This window comes from Magallana gigas, chromosome 9, assembly GCF_963853765.1.
Source record: "Magallana gigas chromosome 9, xbMagGiga1.1, whole genome shotgun sequence".
Taxonomy (NCBI): domain Eukaryota; kingdom Metazoa; phylum Mollusca; class Bivalvia; order Ostreida; family Ostreidae; genus Magallana; species Magallana gigas.
Window position 1 is genome coordinate 43112437 of NC_088861.1, and position 20585 is coordinate 43133021.

At 32.2% G+C, this 20585-nt stretch overlaps 1 protein-coding gene and 1 long non-coding RNA gene across 2 annotated transcripts; one reads left to right on the forward strand and one right to left on the reverse strand.

Annotated features, from left to right (window-relative positions):
* The first annotated feature begins 1014 nt into the window (after positions 1-1014).
* LOC136271180 (uncharacterized) lies at positions 1015-7135 on the forward strand. The gene is made up of 2 exons (XR_010709041.1): positions 1015-1141; positions 6748-7135. It is a non-coding gene; the product is annotated as an uncharacterized lncRNA (long non-coding RNA).
* Positions 6582-20469, reverse strand: LOC105330001 (mannosyl-oligosaccharide 1,2-alpha-mannosidase IA). The gene is made up of 11 exons (XM_011431534.4): positions 19867-20469; positions 19268-19483; positions 15139-15219; positions 14042-14136; positions 13169-13292; positions 12456-12549; positions 11234-11349; positions 10694-10802; positions 10465-10569; positions 9963-10135; positions 6582-9304 (listed from the first exon to the last, which is right to left on the reverse strand). The coding sequence occupies exons 1-11, from the start codon at positions 20425-20427 to the stop codon at positions 9065-9067; spliced, it is 1914 nt and encodes a 637-aa protein (XP_011429836.3). The 5' UTR covers positions 20428-20469; the 3' UTR covers positions 6582-9064.
* Positions 20470-20585: the final 116 nt, after the last annotated feature.

A 20585-nucleotide genomic window follows, 5' to 3' on the forward strand; every position in this document is an offset into this window, starting at 1 on the left:
CTTAAATCTACACTATCTGAAGATGCTTCCACATAAGTTTCAGCTTTTCTGGCCAAATGATTTTTGAAAAGTTAATTTTAAAAGTTTAACTCTATATACTCCGATGTAAAATTTAGACCCCCCCCCCATTGGCAGATTTCTATAGATTAACTATATATACCTCTATGTAAAACTTCGACCCCCATTGTGGACCAACCTTACCCCCGCAGACCATGAATGAACAAACTTGAATTTACACTACCTGAGGATGCTTCCACACAAGTTTCAGCTTTTCTGGCCAAATGGTTTTTGAGAGAAAGATTTTTGAAAATACCAACAATTAAATTTTCAATATTTTTTAATTATCTCCTCTTGAAAGAGGGCGTGGCCCTTTATTCTAACAAACTTGAATCTACTTTACATAAGGTTTAATTTTGCCAACTTTGGTTGAAAACGCCCCAGTGGTTCTGGAGAAGAAGTCGAAAATGTAAAAAGTTTAGGGACAGACAGACAGACGCCGGACAGAAAGTGATCAGAAAAGCTGACGAGCGTTAAGCTCAGGTTGGTTAATTAAAAAGCATTTCTATGAGTAAACATTGATGTTCTTGATTCAATCATGAGAATATCACAGATATGTTCAACCTTTATTATAGTATAAAGTATATAGTATATCATAAAACTTTGTTTTTGGTTTGAGTTCTTTTAATCATGCATTTGTATTGTTTATTAAATGTAGTCAGGTCTCCTGTAAAAAAAATACCCCTACCTAAATATATAACGACCTGTTTTCATACACCTGTGTTTTTTCTACAATGTCGCTTCCTTCATACCATAAACAACCAAAGAAAGCAATCTAATGCTCAAATAATGAGATATAAATTGATGTATTAAATTTGTTATAATTTAATTCTGGTTGAAACGCGGCATTTGATTGCAATGGATAAAAAAAATTTAATAATTTGTATAACCTGGTTTGCACGTCAAGTAATCTACACAATACACTACAAAGCGCAGTTATATACTATACATGTATTTTTTTATTTTTATTACATAAATTAATCTGATTGACATTATTTTACATGACTATTGACTGAACACAGGTAGAAGAACAAATATGAAGTATGATGGGGAGGATTCAACACAGCAGAAAAACAGGACACAGGTAACAGTAAGTCATAAACAGAACACAGGTAACAGTAAGTTATCAACAGAACACAGGTAACAGTAAGTTATCAACAGGACACAACTACAGGATCTATCAATCTAATAACAACATTAGCGAATTTCTTTTAAAAATATTCATAAATTTTACAGGGAGCATTTTATTAAAAATTTAAAGTAAGATAAGTACATCTTTACACTGGTCCTGGGGTTCAGTCGTTACAAAAAGATAGATGAAGTTTAAGAATGACAGAACAGTAATTCAGAAACCAAATACCAATGGTGGGTAAATTAACATATTAAAACAGACTCTCTCTCTCTCTCTCTCTCTCTCTCTCTCATAATAATAATAATATACGCATACTTGCATTTGAGAGTAGGACAATAAATCTAGGATCACAAATTTACAATAATCACTGTAAAAAATTACATCTACCAGTACCTAATTATCATCTATTCAACATTCAACATTGCAATGATGTGATTTACATGACTGTGCAGCAATATATGAACCTTGTATGCAACTACACACTGTAACCATGGAAAGTACTGAATGATTTCAGTAACCAATACTTGAATAAATCCAACCTGTAAAATACATTAGCATAATTTAAGAGTTTTTTTGTACATAGATAACTTATTTTGTAATATCTATAATGCAATGTCATTTTTATAGATAAAAATGGAATGGTATTAAATATAGATATATATATACATGTATATATATACAGCATATTCATCATATATACATAATTAGATATTTATACATAATAACTGATTCAGATTTTCCTTCAGTCACCACCAGAGGCATACTGAACCATCAAGTGTTTTGGTAAACAATCAAATCAATCAGACGAGACATAATTCTGACCTCACAGTTAAGAAGCCTGACAAAGGTGATGAGAGACAAAAGTTTTCATTGGACAATAGAATTAATTGTTTTAATTTGGCATTGCATGAGTAATTAATTTGGTCCATCAAAACATGACATGTTATATTTATCTGTGCACCAATGGAAATAAATGTAACATTTTTATAATTTCTATTATGTATGAAGTTGGCCAATAAGATGGTTGTAAGTAACAAATCATACAAATGTAATAACATGTAATAACATTGAATGCAACAAATGTATAACAAATAAAGGATTTCTTGTTTCTTATCCTACAAAGCCCATGTTTTCTTAAGCGAGTTGCACCTGTTTGCAGTTACTCCATTAGTTCATTTTCCAGCACTGTGACAATAAAAAATTCCTGCCCCTTTATTGCTTAACATATCTGCATGAGAGTCCTTTTTATGGCTTCGTTTTCATATACAGAAACTACTTTTAAAAAAGATTTTTTGATTTAAACAACAATTGAAATACATCCCAGAGCAAAAGGATGTTATTCCACAACTGGAAAATTGCAAAAAATTGAACTGCAGTGAAATTATGAGATAAATTTACATGAAGACAATAAATAAATTTTGGAAAATGTAATAAAATGCTTAATATTTCTTAATTATTATTTCCTATTCAAAGATAGGAAAATATTCAATATATAGTCTCACAGTCTTTTTACACAGCAAATATTCTTAATATTCTACAATCACAAAATGACATGATATAATGCAATTAGACTCCTTGTGTGCTGTTCAAACAAATAACGGTAAGTGTAGCTCTGAAATACCAATGCTAGAATAAAAAGCTCCAAAGTAATCATGCAGTACTTTGAGACAATCAATATACAATCTTACAACTCCCTCTTCCCCTACTCACCCCCCCCCCCAAGAAAAAATAAAAAAATAAATAAAAGACAATCAAACCCCCAAACAAAAACCCATAATGCTGATTCAAACACCATCTTACAATGTATCAAGATTTTAAGACAACCAGCCTCTGAAGCTTTAACTAATGCTCAATAGTCTCTCGTTTGCATTAATTAATTAATTAGTTGCATGTACTTACATAGGTCCAGAGATATACGAGGGTCAATCAAAAAATACGAAGACTTTTGTCATAGCTATGTTACTTAGCGTCATATCATTACTAAATTTGGTAGACATAATTAAGCGGTAGTTTCAAACAATTTGCAAGAAAAAAGTTAATAAATTCTTTTATTTCTAAGAATTATTTATAATCTTATCCTGCAAAAATGAGGTCACGGCGCACGGTCAAAATTTGTTTTATGTCAACAATAAACCATATAATGTTGAAAATAATATCTCTATAATTTGGGCTTAAAACCAAATAATATTGAAACCTCAAATTAGGTATAGTCATGGTATTCTATGTTCCAAATAATGACGGGATATATTGGTTTGTTGAACAGATATTAGTAACTAAAGACAGATAGTCCTCTTTAGAATTGACTAAAACATCGACGTCGCCGGACGTCACGGCGCAACGAGAAGTACAAACAAAATGGATTTTACTCAGGAAAAAGCCGATATAAGCTGTGAAAATGTTCAATGGTGCAAAAAATAAGTCAACAATTATTTGCAAGTTTGTATTTAACTGTAATAAATTTTGTGGGGTTGGTGATAATTGTATTTTGAATATAAAACAGTCCACAAGAGAGTCGAATATCTGTAAATATTTGGTCAAAAAATAAGTAACGTCAACCGACAATCAGGGTTATCCTAACTGTAAACTAAGAGACACACGGTTAGAAAATGAAAACTTTGAAAAACTAACTTATGATTCTCGAACAAATGTGTGCAAAGAATATGTTAAGTGGTTCAGTTCCATTTTAAATTGTAAGGTTAAAGACACAAGAGACTAATCGTGATATAAAGATGGGGTATATCTATAAACTGTACGCGTTTAATATTGACGTCATGTTTTGAACGTTACCGAACGCCGTGGTGACAAAACATGTTGTTTTTAAAAAGTGGTAACAAAAATACCGTTTCATAAAATGGACTAAAACTTTGCATATCAATAACATAAGTGTTGGTGCATAGATTAATTTGTTAAATATGACTTTCATAAAAAAGATATGATAGACAGCCACATTGTCTTCGTATTTTTTGATTGACCCTCGTACATGTAAATTGAATATATCAATTTTATACATGACAAAATTCATCAGATTTACTGTTCAAACACATGCATGCCAATATCTCATGTTCATTTACCCCAGCGATTCATTCACTGTTAGATTATAACATAATTTTTTCAAAATAAAACTGTTTTCACAATAAATAATTAAACATCTATGCATAATATTTCGTTCTGAATTCCTATAATCATCGCTTCATTGCATAATTGTAAATTATGTTTAAAAACCATGCTGGACCAAATAATAATTATTTGCCGTTAAAAGTTGTTTTCGACTAAATCGGACTAGACTATTAAGGGAAAGGGGGTAAGGAGATATTCGCCCATTAAGAACTTACCCATATTTTTCTTGTCCATGTCTGTACGTTTCTGTTGCTATATTCAGATTAAAATTATAGTTCTATAATTAGAATCGAGTCATTCTAAATATCAAATTCATGTTTTTCCAGATTTAAACAAGTAGGAAACTAACATGCCGTATATCCGCTGAATCACGTGTTCAACAGAGCGAGCGATCGCTCGCCAAAATTTGTGTTGCGGGTATTGGGAATTTTGGCGAGCGCTTGCTCTGTTGAACTCGCCTCATGTAAATTTTAATTTTACAAATGTCGTTATCTGGTCATAACTCTAGAAATTATTGCATTCGACTTTATTAAACTAAGATTTAAAGAAATGTAATATAACTCTGTCTGAATCATCAGGAAATTTCATCTTAAGCCTTTAACCCATTATTGAAACTAAACTCCCCCCCCCCAACCATGCATGCAATTATTTTTGGAAGGGGGTGTTTATCCTAATTTTTTTTCTAAGTTCCTAAGTTTCTTTTAACTGTTTTATAATAATTTATTTTTGTTTTAATTCAAAATAAAATTATTACAACAAATTTATATAGATTCTATTCAACGGGGGCGAGAGAGTATGCACTCTATATAAGTGCATTATTATACAGTTCATGGTTTACGAAAGGATACAGTTGTTACCGTTTGGGAATAAGGTAGGAAAAAACCATCGTCGGATACCCACGGGTAAAAGACGCGATCACCCGTGGGTATCCGACGATGGAAAAAAACTGAACTTTATTTATTTTACAACGATTGATAAGCAAGTTCTACAACTTATATCAATATCTTTCGTTGGCACGGTTGTTAGCGAGAGGGGATTGAAAAATAAGTGCGTTATAACCAGTTTAACAAAAGCTTGGACTTTGGGTAGTTGTGTCAAACAGCAATAAAAAGTAGGCCTGTCTATTTCAATGTTGACAATGTTGGCCACTCAGCCTGACTCTTTGAAATCAAAAAGTTATGTCTGGCTTTTGAGCAAAGACCTCGCAATATGTGTATATTTCAATTGAAACCAGCGTCATTTTAACTTGTTTTGAAGCAAGAAATAGATAGTTACGTCCTATCGAAATTAAGTCAAAGGTATTGTTATTTTTTTGAAAGTGTAACCATAATAACAAGTGTTGATGTACCTACATAACACACTTTAAAAAAAAGAGAGAAATTCAAAGTGCGCTAAATTTGGATTCAATTCAAACAGTTCCTATGTTTATTTATGTGCGTTCAATATTTCTCAAAATTTTACACCTACGGGCTTTATTGGATTTGATCACGCCCCGACCGAAATTATCACCTCATAATACTAAACGAATGATTCCTTATTCCTTAAAGAAATTGTAATTTAAATCTATTTCTAAATTGACAAGCAAAAAATCTTGAGATCTGTTCGCGTATATATACTAGAGTATGGTGAACTGATTTTTAAAACTTCTAAAACTGCTGTTTATAAATCTAATTAACCGTCAGCTTTAATTCATATAGCTTTCAAAATAAATTAACATCGTTCATTGATGTCTTCTTTGTACTTGTGCTGTTGACTGTTGTGTGGATTATCCTTGATCGGTCAAAACTAAAGCTAAACACCACGGACTTGCACCAACTGATCAAATATTCCCACGTACATGTGGTTACCTTTGTAACCATCGTATTTTCTTTAGGAGTGTCCAGTATATATTGAATACCGTAAACAAATCTAAAAAAAAAACCCACCTCTAAGAGAAACCATCGATGTTCAAATTCTATTCCTATTCCTACAATTTTTCAATAATGAGAATATCACAGATGTGTTCAACCTTTATTAGAGTATAAAATTTGTATTTTGTTTATGAGTTTGGTTCATTTAATCATTTTCATTGTTTATGTATGTACTAGGGTCTCCAGTAAAAAAAACCCTCTACCTAAATACATAACTACCACCCCTTCCACAAGCACCTGTGTTTTTTTTCTACAATGTCGCTACCTTCATTCCCGCATTAACAACCAAAGAAAACAATCTAGTGCGTGAATAATGATCTATCAATTTATGCCATTTGTTGAAATCAACACAATACACTCAAAAGTATACTATACATGTATTTTTTTATTTTATATAAATTAATCTGATTGACATTATTTTACATGACTTGACTGAACACAGGTAGAAGAACAAATATGAAGTATGATGGGGAGGAATCTACACAGCAAAAAACAGGACACGGGTAACAGTAAGTTATAAACAGGACACAGGTAACAGTAAGTTATAAACAGGACACAGGTAACAGTAAGATAGAACCAGGACACAGGTAACAGTAAGTTAAAAACAGGACACAGGTAACAGTAAGTTCAAATGACAAAACTACAGGATCTATCAATCTAGGATCAAATAACAACATCAGAAAATTTCTTTTGAAAATATTCATAAATTTTTAAGGGTGCATTTTATTACAAATTTAAAGAAAGATATGATAAATATAATACATCTTTACACTGGTCCTGGGGTTCAGTCGTTAAAAAAGATAGATGAAGTTTAAGAATGACAGAACAGTAATTCAGAAACCAAATACCAATGGTGGGTAAATTAACAGGTTAAAACAGACTCTCTCTCTCTCTCTCTCTCTCTCACTCTCTCTCTCTTTTAATAATAATAATATATGCATACTTGCATTTGAGAGTAGAACAATAAATCTAGATTGATCACAAATTCACAATAATCACTGTAAAAAAATTATTTACTAGTAAAAAAATTACATCTACCAGTACCTAATTATCATCTAATCAACATTCAACATTGCAATGATGTGACTTATATGTGAAGCAATATATGTACCTTGTATGTAATTACACACTGTAACCATGGAAAGTACTGAATGATTTCAGTAACCAATACTTGAATAAATTCAATCTGTAAAATACATTAGCATAATTTAAGAGTTTTTTTTTGTACATAGATAACTTATTTTGTAATATCTATAATGCAATGTCATTTTTATAGATAAAAATGGAATGGTATTAAATATAGATATATATATATATATACAGCATATTCATCATATATACATAATTAGATATTTATACATAACAATTGTTACAGATTTTCCTTCAGTCACCACAAGAGGTCAGTTAAATCTCTACACATGTACTGACATACTGAACCATCAAGTGTTTTGGTAAACAATCAATCAATCAGACGAGACATAATTCTGACCTCACAGTTAAGAAGCCTGACAAAGGTGATGAGAGACAAAAATTTTCATTGGACGATATAATTAATCGTTTTAATTTGGCATTGCATGAGTTATTAATTTGGTCCATCAAAACATGACATGTTACGTTTATCTGTGCACCAATGGAAATAAATGTAACATTTTTATAATTTTTATTATGGATGAAGTCGGCCAATAAAGATGGTTGTAAGTAACAGATCATACAAATGTAATAACATTGAATGCAACAAACGTATAACAAATAAAGGATTTCTTGTTTCTCATCCTACAAAGCCCATATAAATATATGAAAATGACAAATAAATTTTGGAAAATGTACGGTACTAAAATGCTTAATATTTCTTAATTATTATTTTCTATTAAAAAGAGGAAAATATTCAATTTATAGTCTCACAGTCTTTTTCACAGCAAAAAAACTGTCTTAGGATATTCTACAATCACAATATGACAAGATAAAATGAAATTAGACTCCTGATGTACTGTTCAAACAAATAACGGTAAGTGTAGCTCTGAAATACCAAGGCTAGAATAAAAAGCTCCAAAGTCATCATGCAGTACTTTGAGACAATCAACATACAATGTTACACCTCCCTGCCCCCTAACTCCTCTCTGTCACCCCCCCCCCCCCCCAAAAAAAACCCCACCAAAATAATAAAATAAAAAAAATAAACAGACAATCAAATCCCTAAAACAAAAACCAATAATGCTGATTCAAACACCGTCTTACAATGTATCAAGACTTTAAGACAATCAGCCTCTGCAGCTTTAACAAATGCTCAGTAGTCTTGTTTGCATTAATTAATTAATTAGTTGCATGTACTTACATAGGTCCAGAGATATACATGTAAATTGAATATATGAATTTTATATGTGACAAAACTCATCAGATTTACAGTTCAAACACATGCATGCCAATATCTCATGTTCATTTACCCCAGCAATTCATTCACTGTTAGATTATAACATAATTTTTTAAAAATAAAACTGTTTTCACAATAAATAATTAAACATCTATGCATAATATATCGTTCTGAATTCCTATAATCATTGCTTCATTGTAAATCCAATATGTTGTGCTGATATCTCCAAATACAATGTACAAGCCATTTATATCATCCAAGCAGACTCATGAACAGATAAGTCCTTGAATACCATACACAGACATGTCCACACACAGACATGTCCATACACACTTGTGTCCTTAAACATGCACATGTCCACTTATGCCTCAGACATCATACACAGACATGTCCAAATCCACACACAGACATGTCCAAAGCCATACACAAACATGTCCAAAGCCATACACAAACATGTCCAAACTCTAATCACAGACAGGCTTATTTCTCTTTTTTCTCGATGACTGTGTTGGCCCCTTGTATTGGTAAAGGATGGGCCTCAGTGTTAAAAACCCACTTATCTAGCGGAATAAGAGAGTCGTCGGAGAAAGTCAGGTACAGATACTTCAGGGCCTCGGCCAGGAAGAAGCTCTGCTGTACGTCGTCCTGGGAGGGACTGGATTGGTACACATCCCGAACACCAGTGTACCCCCCATCCACTCGACAGTGCTTCTCCAGAGCCTGCAATGTAAAAGTCACAAATGTTAGCTCTGGTGGAACCTCTGTCATCAAATCATTGGTTGTTTTGGAAAATCTTTGTCTTCAAGATCTAGAGCACTTTTTGTATTAAATCATTTTGACAAGATTTTGTTTTATTCAGTAAATACATAACTGACATAATATAGCACTATCATTATGTGTTGATGTACAGTAACTTAAGAGTCTGTAACATTAACTCCACAGTCTGTAACATTAACTCCACAGTCTGTAACATTATCTGTACACGGTTAAATTACATGTACAGTATGGTTGTTAATACTACCTTTACATTCTGTTTCATTATCCATGCATTCTTTGTATAGTCTGTGACATTATCTGTATAATCTATTATATTACCTATACTATATATGATATTACTAATATAGTGTGTAACATTACCTGAATAATATATTAAATTACCTGTGCACTATGTTACATTACTTTTACACTATATTACATCACATGTACAATATATTAATTACATATACACTACATTATATGTACACCATATTACATTACATGTACACACAACATTACATTACACATATAACATTACATGTACACCATATTACATTACATGTACACATATAACATTACATGTACACATATAACATTACATGTACACTACATATTACATTACCTGTACTGCCTCCCAGTTCCAGTCCCTGTACTTGTCTTCCTTGGTCAGTCTCCACATGTAGAAGTGGGTCTCCACCACCTCCGGACGCAGGATGTAGTACTTCTCATTCTGACGGATAGATTTGGCTTCTGTGTTGCCATCAAACCTAAATGCCTCCGGTCCTAACTTGGTTTCTGAAATTTGTTACAGTTATAAAAATGACACCTAATAGACTATTATTAACAAAGAAATTTACAAAATTTTCTCTTTCTAAAATCTTTAATATCAATAGGCATAGATGAGTGCAACCATTTAAATGCTTGTATGACTGATATTTCAGTTTTCATTGTGATATAATACAGAATGATAAAAATTATCACAGAAAAAAATGGTATGACCATATGAACTTTTTTACTTAAACCATTTAACCTTAAAAATTATTTTACCCTCAATCATCTTATATTTCAATAGTTTTGCAGAGAAATTAACAAAAAATATCTAGAAAACAGATTTTATTAGATACCTGATCTAACATATGACTCATGACATGTGTTGGAAATCCCAGCACCTAGATTTAGATATTTCTCTTCATTATCAGAATATTTGGCTCCTAATGCAAACATTCCACCTTTAATATAAATAAATGGTATCCAGAAATTAAAACAGAAGGAAAATTCATGAAATCACATTGGCACAATAAGAAGTATGAAATGGTTAATAAACCCGTTTTTGATGTTGATTAATTAACATACCAGCAAAACATCCTAGATGGTCCATCTTGTTTTCCAGACGGCCAGACTTGTACTCTGCGACGTACGTCAAGCCTCCCGGAGAAACTTTTACCAACTTATCCACTATGGCCTGGAAATTGACATATCAGTTGTTAAATATTGCAAACTTTATTTCTATCAAAGTGTCAGAGTTGACCATGACCCATTTTGTTGAATACTCTGTACTTTCCCTTATTTTATACATTATCCACAGGAGTTGACCACTGAGACATTTTGTTAATTTCCCCTAATTTATCTCAAAATGAGTTGACTATTTACACATTTTTTTCAACACCTCATACTTTATAACTATTAGAGAATGAAAAGATGATCTGTAAGATTGTGTTCAAGAATATTCATGTTCAATATCCTGAACTTTATCAAAATGAGTTTGAAATGACAAATCCTGTCTAATACCATGTACTTTACCATTTTGAAAATGAACTGAAATAATTGTACATTATAAGATTCATAGAACAGCTTGGTCTCATATAACCGTGGTTTTTAAATGTTTTGTCTTACCTGGACAGCCTCGTCGTACATTTTCTTGGCCAGGTCGTCTTTCTTGCCGGATTGCAGCCACGACTTGATCAAATATTCATAAAAACTGTCCCCCAAAGCTCCAATAGCCGTATGACCTATCAAAAGGAAATTTCAATATTCAATAATCTAATTCTGGTTGTAACACCCTTTCTGATTGGCTAATAAAATTCCGTAGTTTATATCGAAGATGTGATATATATATGAAGAATATTGCCTACGTCATAGTAAGACAAACATCAATCACGTTTCAATCTGCTTGACATTATGTTTGAAGTTTGGAAAATTTGATGTCATTCTAAAGGTCAAATGACGGTTTTTATCAACAATTGATCGCAAAAAAAAATTGAATTATAAGCAATAAATTTATTCATTAGTTTTATACAATATAAAATGATTGGAACAATTAAAGCTTTTTTTTTAAACTGCAAAGCAGTTTATAAAGCGTAACCCACCCCAAACCAGTTTATATCATATAAAACAAATAAAGATAGAATTCATTCCTTTAACAAAAACCACTAATAAATTATTCAGATAAGCTTTCTTCTACGTGGAATTCCTAACACAAAAGAATTGCGTTGGTACTGTACATGGTTTATTAAAATTTGTGGACGACAATTTTCATGGATGTAGTGAAAAACAGTTTCAATGATTCATAAATATTTGGCCCATGAAATGTTATTAGAAATTGTACTTTAAAATAAATAATCAACTCCACAAAAAAAATTAAAAAAAATTGGTATTTAATGAATCCTGATATAACCACAGTATCTTGATCCAATGTGATGAATGTCAACACGTAATGATGAAGGGCATTGAAAGCCTTAACCACTGTTTCTTCACTTGTTCTAATCTCTCCATCTTAAATTTTCATAAACCTTTAAAGTTTTTTTTTCTCAGTCTAATCATTTTTAAACTATTTGAGACAATGAAAATTGACTTCTACTTATAAAACTAGGGATATATAAATGGTTTTTATATTGTAGAGGGTACATAATTTGAACTACATTACCACACTAGTAACTAAGTATCTGTTTCCTAACCAGGTAATATAGGATTTAGATAATATTAATGAACAATTAGCATATATAAATCACAAGTTGCAGGTTCATGTGACTCATGACCTACTCTGTTCCAAGCAGCCATTGCGGGAATGAGGGGTCGGGGGTCGTTAGATAACTAGAACAGATGACTCATCACTTACTTTGTCCCCAGCGCCCGGTGCGGGGATTCAGGTAATTAGGATATAAACCATTAGGTTTCTCTATGCTGTTCAACACTTCTCGAATTTTCATCACCTGAAAAGTTAATGTTTCTAGTCATTTTTTTTTTAATTTATAGATAATCAATCATTAGATGTTTTGATATATTATCCCACAATGACCATTATGTTTAAATTAAACACACAATCATTAGACTTGATTCATCATGTTCATAGAAACATGATGAAAATTTCCTTATCTTAATAATAGGTCTGGTGAAACTTTCATGTAAAAAAAACAAGATAAATGTTGCTAATAAATTATTCCTCTATTAAATTTTACAAAATATTGAAAATTTACCAGCTATGAGCTAGTATTTATATCACCTTTATATTCAAATAACCCATGGATTTGTAACACTGAGCATGCTGAGTTTCACTATATTGCATGTAATATTAATGATTTATAACAAATAAAATCAGTTTGCAATTCACAAAGTTAACATATATCAAATAAACATCATTATACATGTTTAGCATTTTGTATACATTCAACAGATGTTAAACTTTACTGACTTCTACCATTATTAATTATTTTCCCATACACAGCATTAACTCTATCCTTAAACACACTATTTGTATACAAACAACAGATGTCAGATTGTATCGACTTTAAATATTGTTAATTATTTTTTAATTACCGTAGGATCACTAACCTTATCCTTATACACACTATTTCCACTGATCTCAGAGAGGTAAACAAACTCCAAATGGAACGATCCAAACTCAGCGAGAATGGAACATCCGCCCGAAGCCCAGCCCCAGTTCCTGGCACTGCCTCTGTGTCGCAAAATACAAAATAAAATCAATACAAATCACGTATACATATATCAAATAAAACAAATTTTTTTTTAAAAATGTGTTGTCATAAAAAAGAAATTTCTGCAGTACAGTTAAACTTTAATTTGGATATTAATCTTTTTAAAGTTACTATCTAAACTTCATAAAGGTTTTATTTGGTTTAAGTTTTAAAAAAATTAGAATTAGGGGCGAGTCAGCTAACAGAACACAGTATTAACTATAAATTGATCATAAACACAACTTATATTCAAACACTACCAACTGTTACAGTGCATTAAGAATTTAAAAATAGCAAATAATTAACTATTAAAATACAGCTGCTACATGTAGTAAAACTCTATGATTATTTTTTAATAAGGTATCTGAATATTGAGGTATTGCTAAAAACTACCAGGTAATTTTTAATATATCGTATACAGACAGAATAAAGATTTCGTTGAACTTGCGTTTTGTTTATAAACATGAACTTACATATTCTTGATGAACATTAACTTTCGCTTTGGTGTTGAATACAAACATACATTTTGGAAATGAACATGAACTTACATTTTGGTGATGGACAAAAACTTAAAGTATGTTTTGGTGATGAACATGAACTAATATTTTGGTGATGAACAAGAACTTATGTTTTGGGAATGAACATGAACTAATATTTTGGTGATGAACATGAACTTATATTTTGGTGATAAACATGAACTAAAAGTCTTACACTTTAGTAATGAACTTACGTTTTGGTGTTGACCATAGACTGGGGAATGCCTGAGGGAGTGTTAAAGGCAGGAAGTAACTTGTCAGCAACTGATATAGCTTTTCTTTTATACATCTACAAAGAAATACTTATATAATGCTAGAGGCAAGCAGCAATTTATCAGTAGCCACTACAACTGTTTTTTTCTTATCTAAAAAGAAATACATAACACATGTACAGTGCTGTAAAAATTTGCTGCTGATTTGTGATTTGAAATAGTTTTTATCACAATTTTATTTCATTTCTCAAATACCACAATAAACATATTTAGAATTTTTTTCCATTAATAAATCATGTTATTACTGGGCCACACCAATTTGATTTCTTGGTCGCCGCATCCGCACGGACATGCCTAAAGGCTTTCAAAAATACTGTCAAAAAATAAATCCCGCAACAGGAAATTTCCGTTCCGTTTCCCGCTCCATTATTGGATCTTTTGTTTTAGTTTATTCATCATGATTGCACTTTTTTTTTTTACATTGATAATACCCAAAATTTCCCAGTAGATTGTCAGCAAGGTTTACAATTAAATATTGCCTGTATGTGTGGAAAGAATTAGCAATCAGGAGGGGTCTGATAGAATGGCAAATATAGTCACTGAATTTTAAGTTTTACTAGATGTATTTCAAAGTAAAAAATGACATTTTAAAATAAAATGTAATTGCTTGCCTCTATTTTTTTATGCCGCCCAAAATTTTCATATTTCAGTTTTTAATTTTAAAATTAATAAATTGCCTGCCCCGATATTTTTTTTTAAAGTAGAATACGAATACAAATACCAAGAAATCAAATTGGCGTAGCCCTGCAATAAAATTATACTGAAGCATTATTGCTTTAAATTTACAATAGGTCAGTTGAACTGAAGCATTTTTGTAGTCTAAAAAATTCATCTTTCCCAGGGTTGTCTCTAAAAATTGAAGTAGAAGGAAGAAATTTAAAAGGAGAAGGAGGTCTGGAGGTTTAGCTTATTGCTATATTGTGTTTGAAATGCAAAAATAGCCGGGTAATTACGCAGAGGAAATCACCGCCCCCTGGTCTTAGAGACAACCCTGGTCAAACTTTCCTATATCTACTTACAGAATCTCCAGTGAGGGCATATAAAGACAGTAGACCCCCGACAAAGCGGATGTTGGTCTCAAACGCCGACAGCTCATTCGCCTGAAATAAAAACATTTCTCTTGATAACGTTTTTTTCTTATCTTTGATTGTAGCAGATATGATCACATTGATGAAATTCCATTTTACTTTCTTTCGATAAAAAAAATTTGGGATTTAAATGATTTTAATCAACATACATTGATCATCACTGCAGTGCTTAAATTTTTCTTCTGAAAAAGCAGTGAATTGGTGCCCTTGGATGCACAAAGGAATCTTAATCCCCCCCCCCCAAAAAAAAAAACCTCACATGATATCTCAAAATTTTGAGAAAATATGTACAAATTCATAGTTTAGAAAACAATGGAATTTCATTTCTTTTTATTCACATGCATTTTATTATCAAGATTTCAAAAATTTTCTCCCTAAATACAATGTCATGTAAATCAAATTAGCTTTTCAGTGCAAAAACAAAATCCCAATGGAAGATTATGAGTCATGTATTCTCTTACTTCAAAAAAATCATTTCTCAGAAACAAACCTAGAATAAACAATAGCATCCTTTACGATCAATTTTTCAAGCTATAGCATTCTCTGTATTTTCTGTTTAATTCATCACTTAACATATGCCAAGTGAAAACAAAATACTGGTTAAGTACAGGTGTATATGATCAAATATTGTATATTGCCCTGACTGCTTAAATACTGGCAAAAAAACCTGAAGATATGACTTAAAAAAAAATATTTCCACATATCAACTTTGTATTTGAAACCTTAATTTTCTAATCACTTAAATACAGTTAGTAACTGACAATTAAGGTATAAGGTGTATGCTAATGTGAATACACCTGTACCGTAATATATTCAGTGCACATTTCAACCAGCATTGTATTTTGAATATGCATGATCTAATCTGCCACAGCTTCAGTGAGTCAACAGTTAAGTTAGTCCCTGATAACTCCCATTTTTAATTACTGTATAACATGCATTGCAAAAGAAGTTATGATAAAAATATTAAATGCTTGCCTTATTTTTCATAATCAAACAAATGTTTACACTTAAACTACTATAAATTAAATTGTTATACTTCAAAATATTAGTACTAAATAATATCATCTCTGCTTAACAATGCAGAATATTCAGGAGCCAACTTCAGTCAGACACTAGAAATGACTGATAAATATACCCCCCCCCCCTTTAAACAGACTTGGACAATGATGCAACTTCTGTTTACCCTAAACAAATGCCGATGAATGAAATCAATCTTAACAGGTGTTTGCCCTTGTTTTACTGCCTTTTTAACACTATACCAGACAATCCTATATATCAGAAACATGATGTACTTCTGGCTTTCACAAGATGGATAGGTGTTACATCAAATGTCAAAAAGGAGAGAGGCCTCCAACCAACATCGAATACAGCAGTTACAGTGCAAGAACTGTGTAAACTTGTGACAGATTATATCCATTTGGTCCTGTGGGCTAGAGTCTAAGAAATTCAAAATATTTTTGCATGAAGTTTCTAACTAAGCTGGTAATATTACCACTAAGCAAGATGCCAAGATAAACAAATCTTCAAACAGGAAAACCCCTCTTCTTTACGTAACTATATGAAACATGGGACACTCCGAATTGTTCATGTAAAATAAACCCTTAGACTCTTTGTACTTTAATTTGAGGAATCAACTGTATCAAATGAATGACTCCAACTTAAGCACAATGATAAATGTGTGTAGAAAAATAAAATATTAATAATTAAGTATATGATAACTGAAATACCATTTTCCCTAGTCATTATCAATCAATATTTTACAGCAAAGCTAATTAAATCAAAGCAGAGATTGATATTTCAGCCAATCAATGATTGTACAAAGTATATAGCAATCACCAGAAGTAAGAGATATTGATTTAGTAGAAACAAACTTTGACGAATACACACAAATATTACTGCAAATGTTATGAATTAACTTATTATTAAGCAAGCATTGAAATCAACATGATCAAGCTAAAATCAGACTTCCCCATTCCCAACAAAATTCAAAATATGAACACATTGTGAACAAAGATGTTAAATAACAAAGGCAACTATGATGAATCTGACTTCAAAGAAGCTCCACCCAAGTAAAAATAACCATGATGATCAAAACAAATGTAATTTACCTCTACTAGAAAATAATTTGATATAATTTCTAGAATAGCTGAGTTGTAGATGTTAAGCATATTCTATATAAAGTCTCCTGTAAAACATCTTCCACTATGTGAACTTACTTCAAGGCCTATTTTTTCTTTAATGACTGAGAAAATGCTATAGGGCTGAAATTAATACAACAAGAGGAAAGTTCTTAACACACTGAGTACAGTTATTAAAGCATATGAGGCAAATTTATGACTTAATAAAGAGAATTACATTTAGTTCAGAGCAAATGACAAAGGTTATTATTCATAACACTATACTACAGTGAAAGTTTTAACAGTACATGTACATTTCTATTCATTGGATTAATTCCATATACGGTAGATTCCTTATTTTACGCGAGTACCGGTACTTAATTCCGCAATTCAACTGTTTTGCAACAAATCACGAGAATATAAAATCGCGAACCCCAAATTTTTATCATTACCTTAATTAGTTTACATTTGTCCGAAAATAAAAGTAAGATTTTAAAATCCGCAAGATGTGCTTCTCGCCGTATTACACAGATATTAATTCCTTGCATTTAACAAGAGAGAGAGAGAGAGAGAGAGAAAGAGAGACAGAGAGAGAGAGAGAGAGAGAGGGGTTTCAATGAAATAAAATCTGATGCAATTTGGTCGGCTTTTTTAAATCAAATCTCAGAGATATCGCTATTCAACACTTAGCAGGACATCATGTTACAAAGACTTGAACATGTTGAAGTTCAAGAAAAAAATGAAATGAGCAGGAAACCAATGAACTTAAAACTTTAGACTGAAGTGGTTGAGAGTATTTCCACTCATATTTCATCTTGAAGTTGTATTTTCTCTTCTTTTCTCATTTACAAAGTAAAAAGTCTTACATAATCATAAACACATTATGACAAAAAGGTATTTTTCTGATATATTCATGACAATAACATGACTAAAAAGTAAGGTTATCTCTGTACACCCCAATCCCACCCCTAATTTTTTTCTTCTGAATTTTGATTTTAATCAAGTGTAAATGTTTAAATTGATATGTCAGCAGTGCTCCAAGTCACAATTGCTATCAGGTCGCTAAATGGCGACCAACAATTTTTTAAGGTCGCCATTTCAGAATTTATGGTCGCCATCAAAAAATAATTCACTCACCATAATAACTGATAGTAATTTTATAAACAAGTTAAATATGAAACAAATAATAAAGACTCCTGTATATACAGTAACATATATCCTTTATTACACTTTAACAAATTGACAATTTAAAATATGCAGCCAGCAGGATTGGAGGCCTACTCTTGTAAGTTGGATGGCATTTGGCCATCCTGCATATTTAACAGTACGTTTCTGAGAAACCAAAATGACAGAAGCCCTGGCTTTTGTTTTTCCGCCATCGTGGCCACGTGATTGACAACGTTAATCTACATTCCAGCGACGCTTGATTCAAGCTAACATTTATTCAAACATTACATTGGCCGAGAGTTAATTTTTTTGTTAATTTCGATCCTGATTACGATGAATTTCGATCCCGATCACAACAAATTTTGATCCCGAGACGATCGCATGTCCAAATTTTCTCGGTCGCGAAAATGTCAGTTACTTTGAAATTTTGGTTGCAAAATTGAAATTTAAGTCGCAAATGCGACCGTTTTAGGCGCAACTTGGAGCACTGGTCAGTTGCATTTAGGTAGACAAAACTGTTCATATTTGCTCTGCATTGAGAATCTTTTAATTCACACCATTATACTGTGTTAATACTCATTATAAAACTTATGCAAAATTAAACATGTTAAATTGTGCCTAGTAATAAAAAAAATATGGCAAATAAAACAAACCAAAGGCACAGATAAAGCTGTCATAAGGAAGGATAGCAAAGTATAACCAAAAAAAAATTTCATAACATTAAATTACATGTAAATAAAAATAATACAAATTGCAAAGCTCCTGTTGACACCTACCCCATCAAAGGTAAAACTGGTAGCGATCCAGTCGCGGGCCTTCTGGTACTCATCCATTAGTTCCATAATGTATAGGGTATCCGCCGCATCAATTATGGTGGCTCCAAGACTCAAACTGCCGAAAATGCTGGCACTGTGTCCTCGCTTGCTGATTGGCCTGAGCTCGTTAGCACCCCAGGCATACTTCTCATAATTGTCCCATGCATGTTTCATCATCTACATTATCAATAGATAAAAAAAAAATATTCAGCAGCTGAAATGTTAGATTCCTAAAAGTATGTTATACATGTACATATAATATATATAAGAATGCTATGATAAAAGAAGCATGTAAGTGTTGATCATGTGTTGATATCTCTCAAAGAAAATTGTCAAATTAAACCAGAGGATTGTTCCGACTACAATTACAGGGAGTGATATTCTTTTGCAGGGTATATTGATCATGTTGATATAGTTTGGTGAAAGGTCATTAAATCATTTGCCAGCTTAAATATTTCCATTACATTATTTCGCCCACTATCCAACATTAATGGTCAAGAATGTGTATTTCGGTTAATTTAAAACGGTTTATTCCAGTACTTTCTTTCGATGTTCCTTACCTCACGCACTTTATCCCGCTTTTTCTTCACCTCTGGGTCGCTAGGGGCCCCTCCCTGCCCCCCTTCGCCTCCTTCATGCTCTGTCTCCACCTTCCTGTCCTTCTTTTTCTCCTCCTCTGCTTTTCTTCTCGCCTCTTCTTTGCGAAGGTTCGCCATTTCCTCCTTCTCAGAATCAATAGACTTCTTTATATTTGCAGCATCGTGTTCAGAGATGTTCAATTTCTTGCCAATTTTGGCTATATCCACGTCCCTGTTCACTTGTTCTTTAAACTTTAATTTCTCGTCATTTAGATGAACATGTTCGTCATCGTGTTTTATCACCTGTCCCTTGTCTATACCCCGGCGGGGTATCATCATTTCATCTACACCCCTTATGTTATTGAGTCTTACCCGATCTCGTAGGTCTGGTAAAAAGAAAAACGCACCAAAACACACGAGCCCGAACGTTACAAACACCAGTAAAATTATGTATTTCTCTTTGAGTCGAAGAGTTTTGCGGCCTTGCGGGACAGGAACGCCGTTTATGAATTTTTGAGAAACGGGTAACACGTAGGCCGCCATGTTTGCTACGTTCTCAACCACCGGTGCAAATTAAGTTGTTCTGTGATTTGGTCGTATTTAACAAGTGCTGCTATCATACACCTTTCTTTTCCACCAAACTTTATAAAACTTTTATGTGTCGCAATATAAATAAAATAAAATTAAAATTAACACTTTGG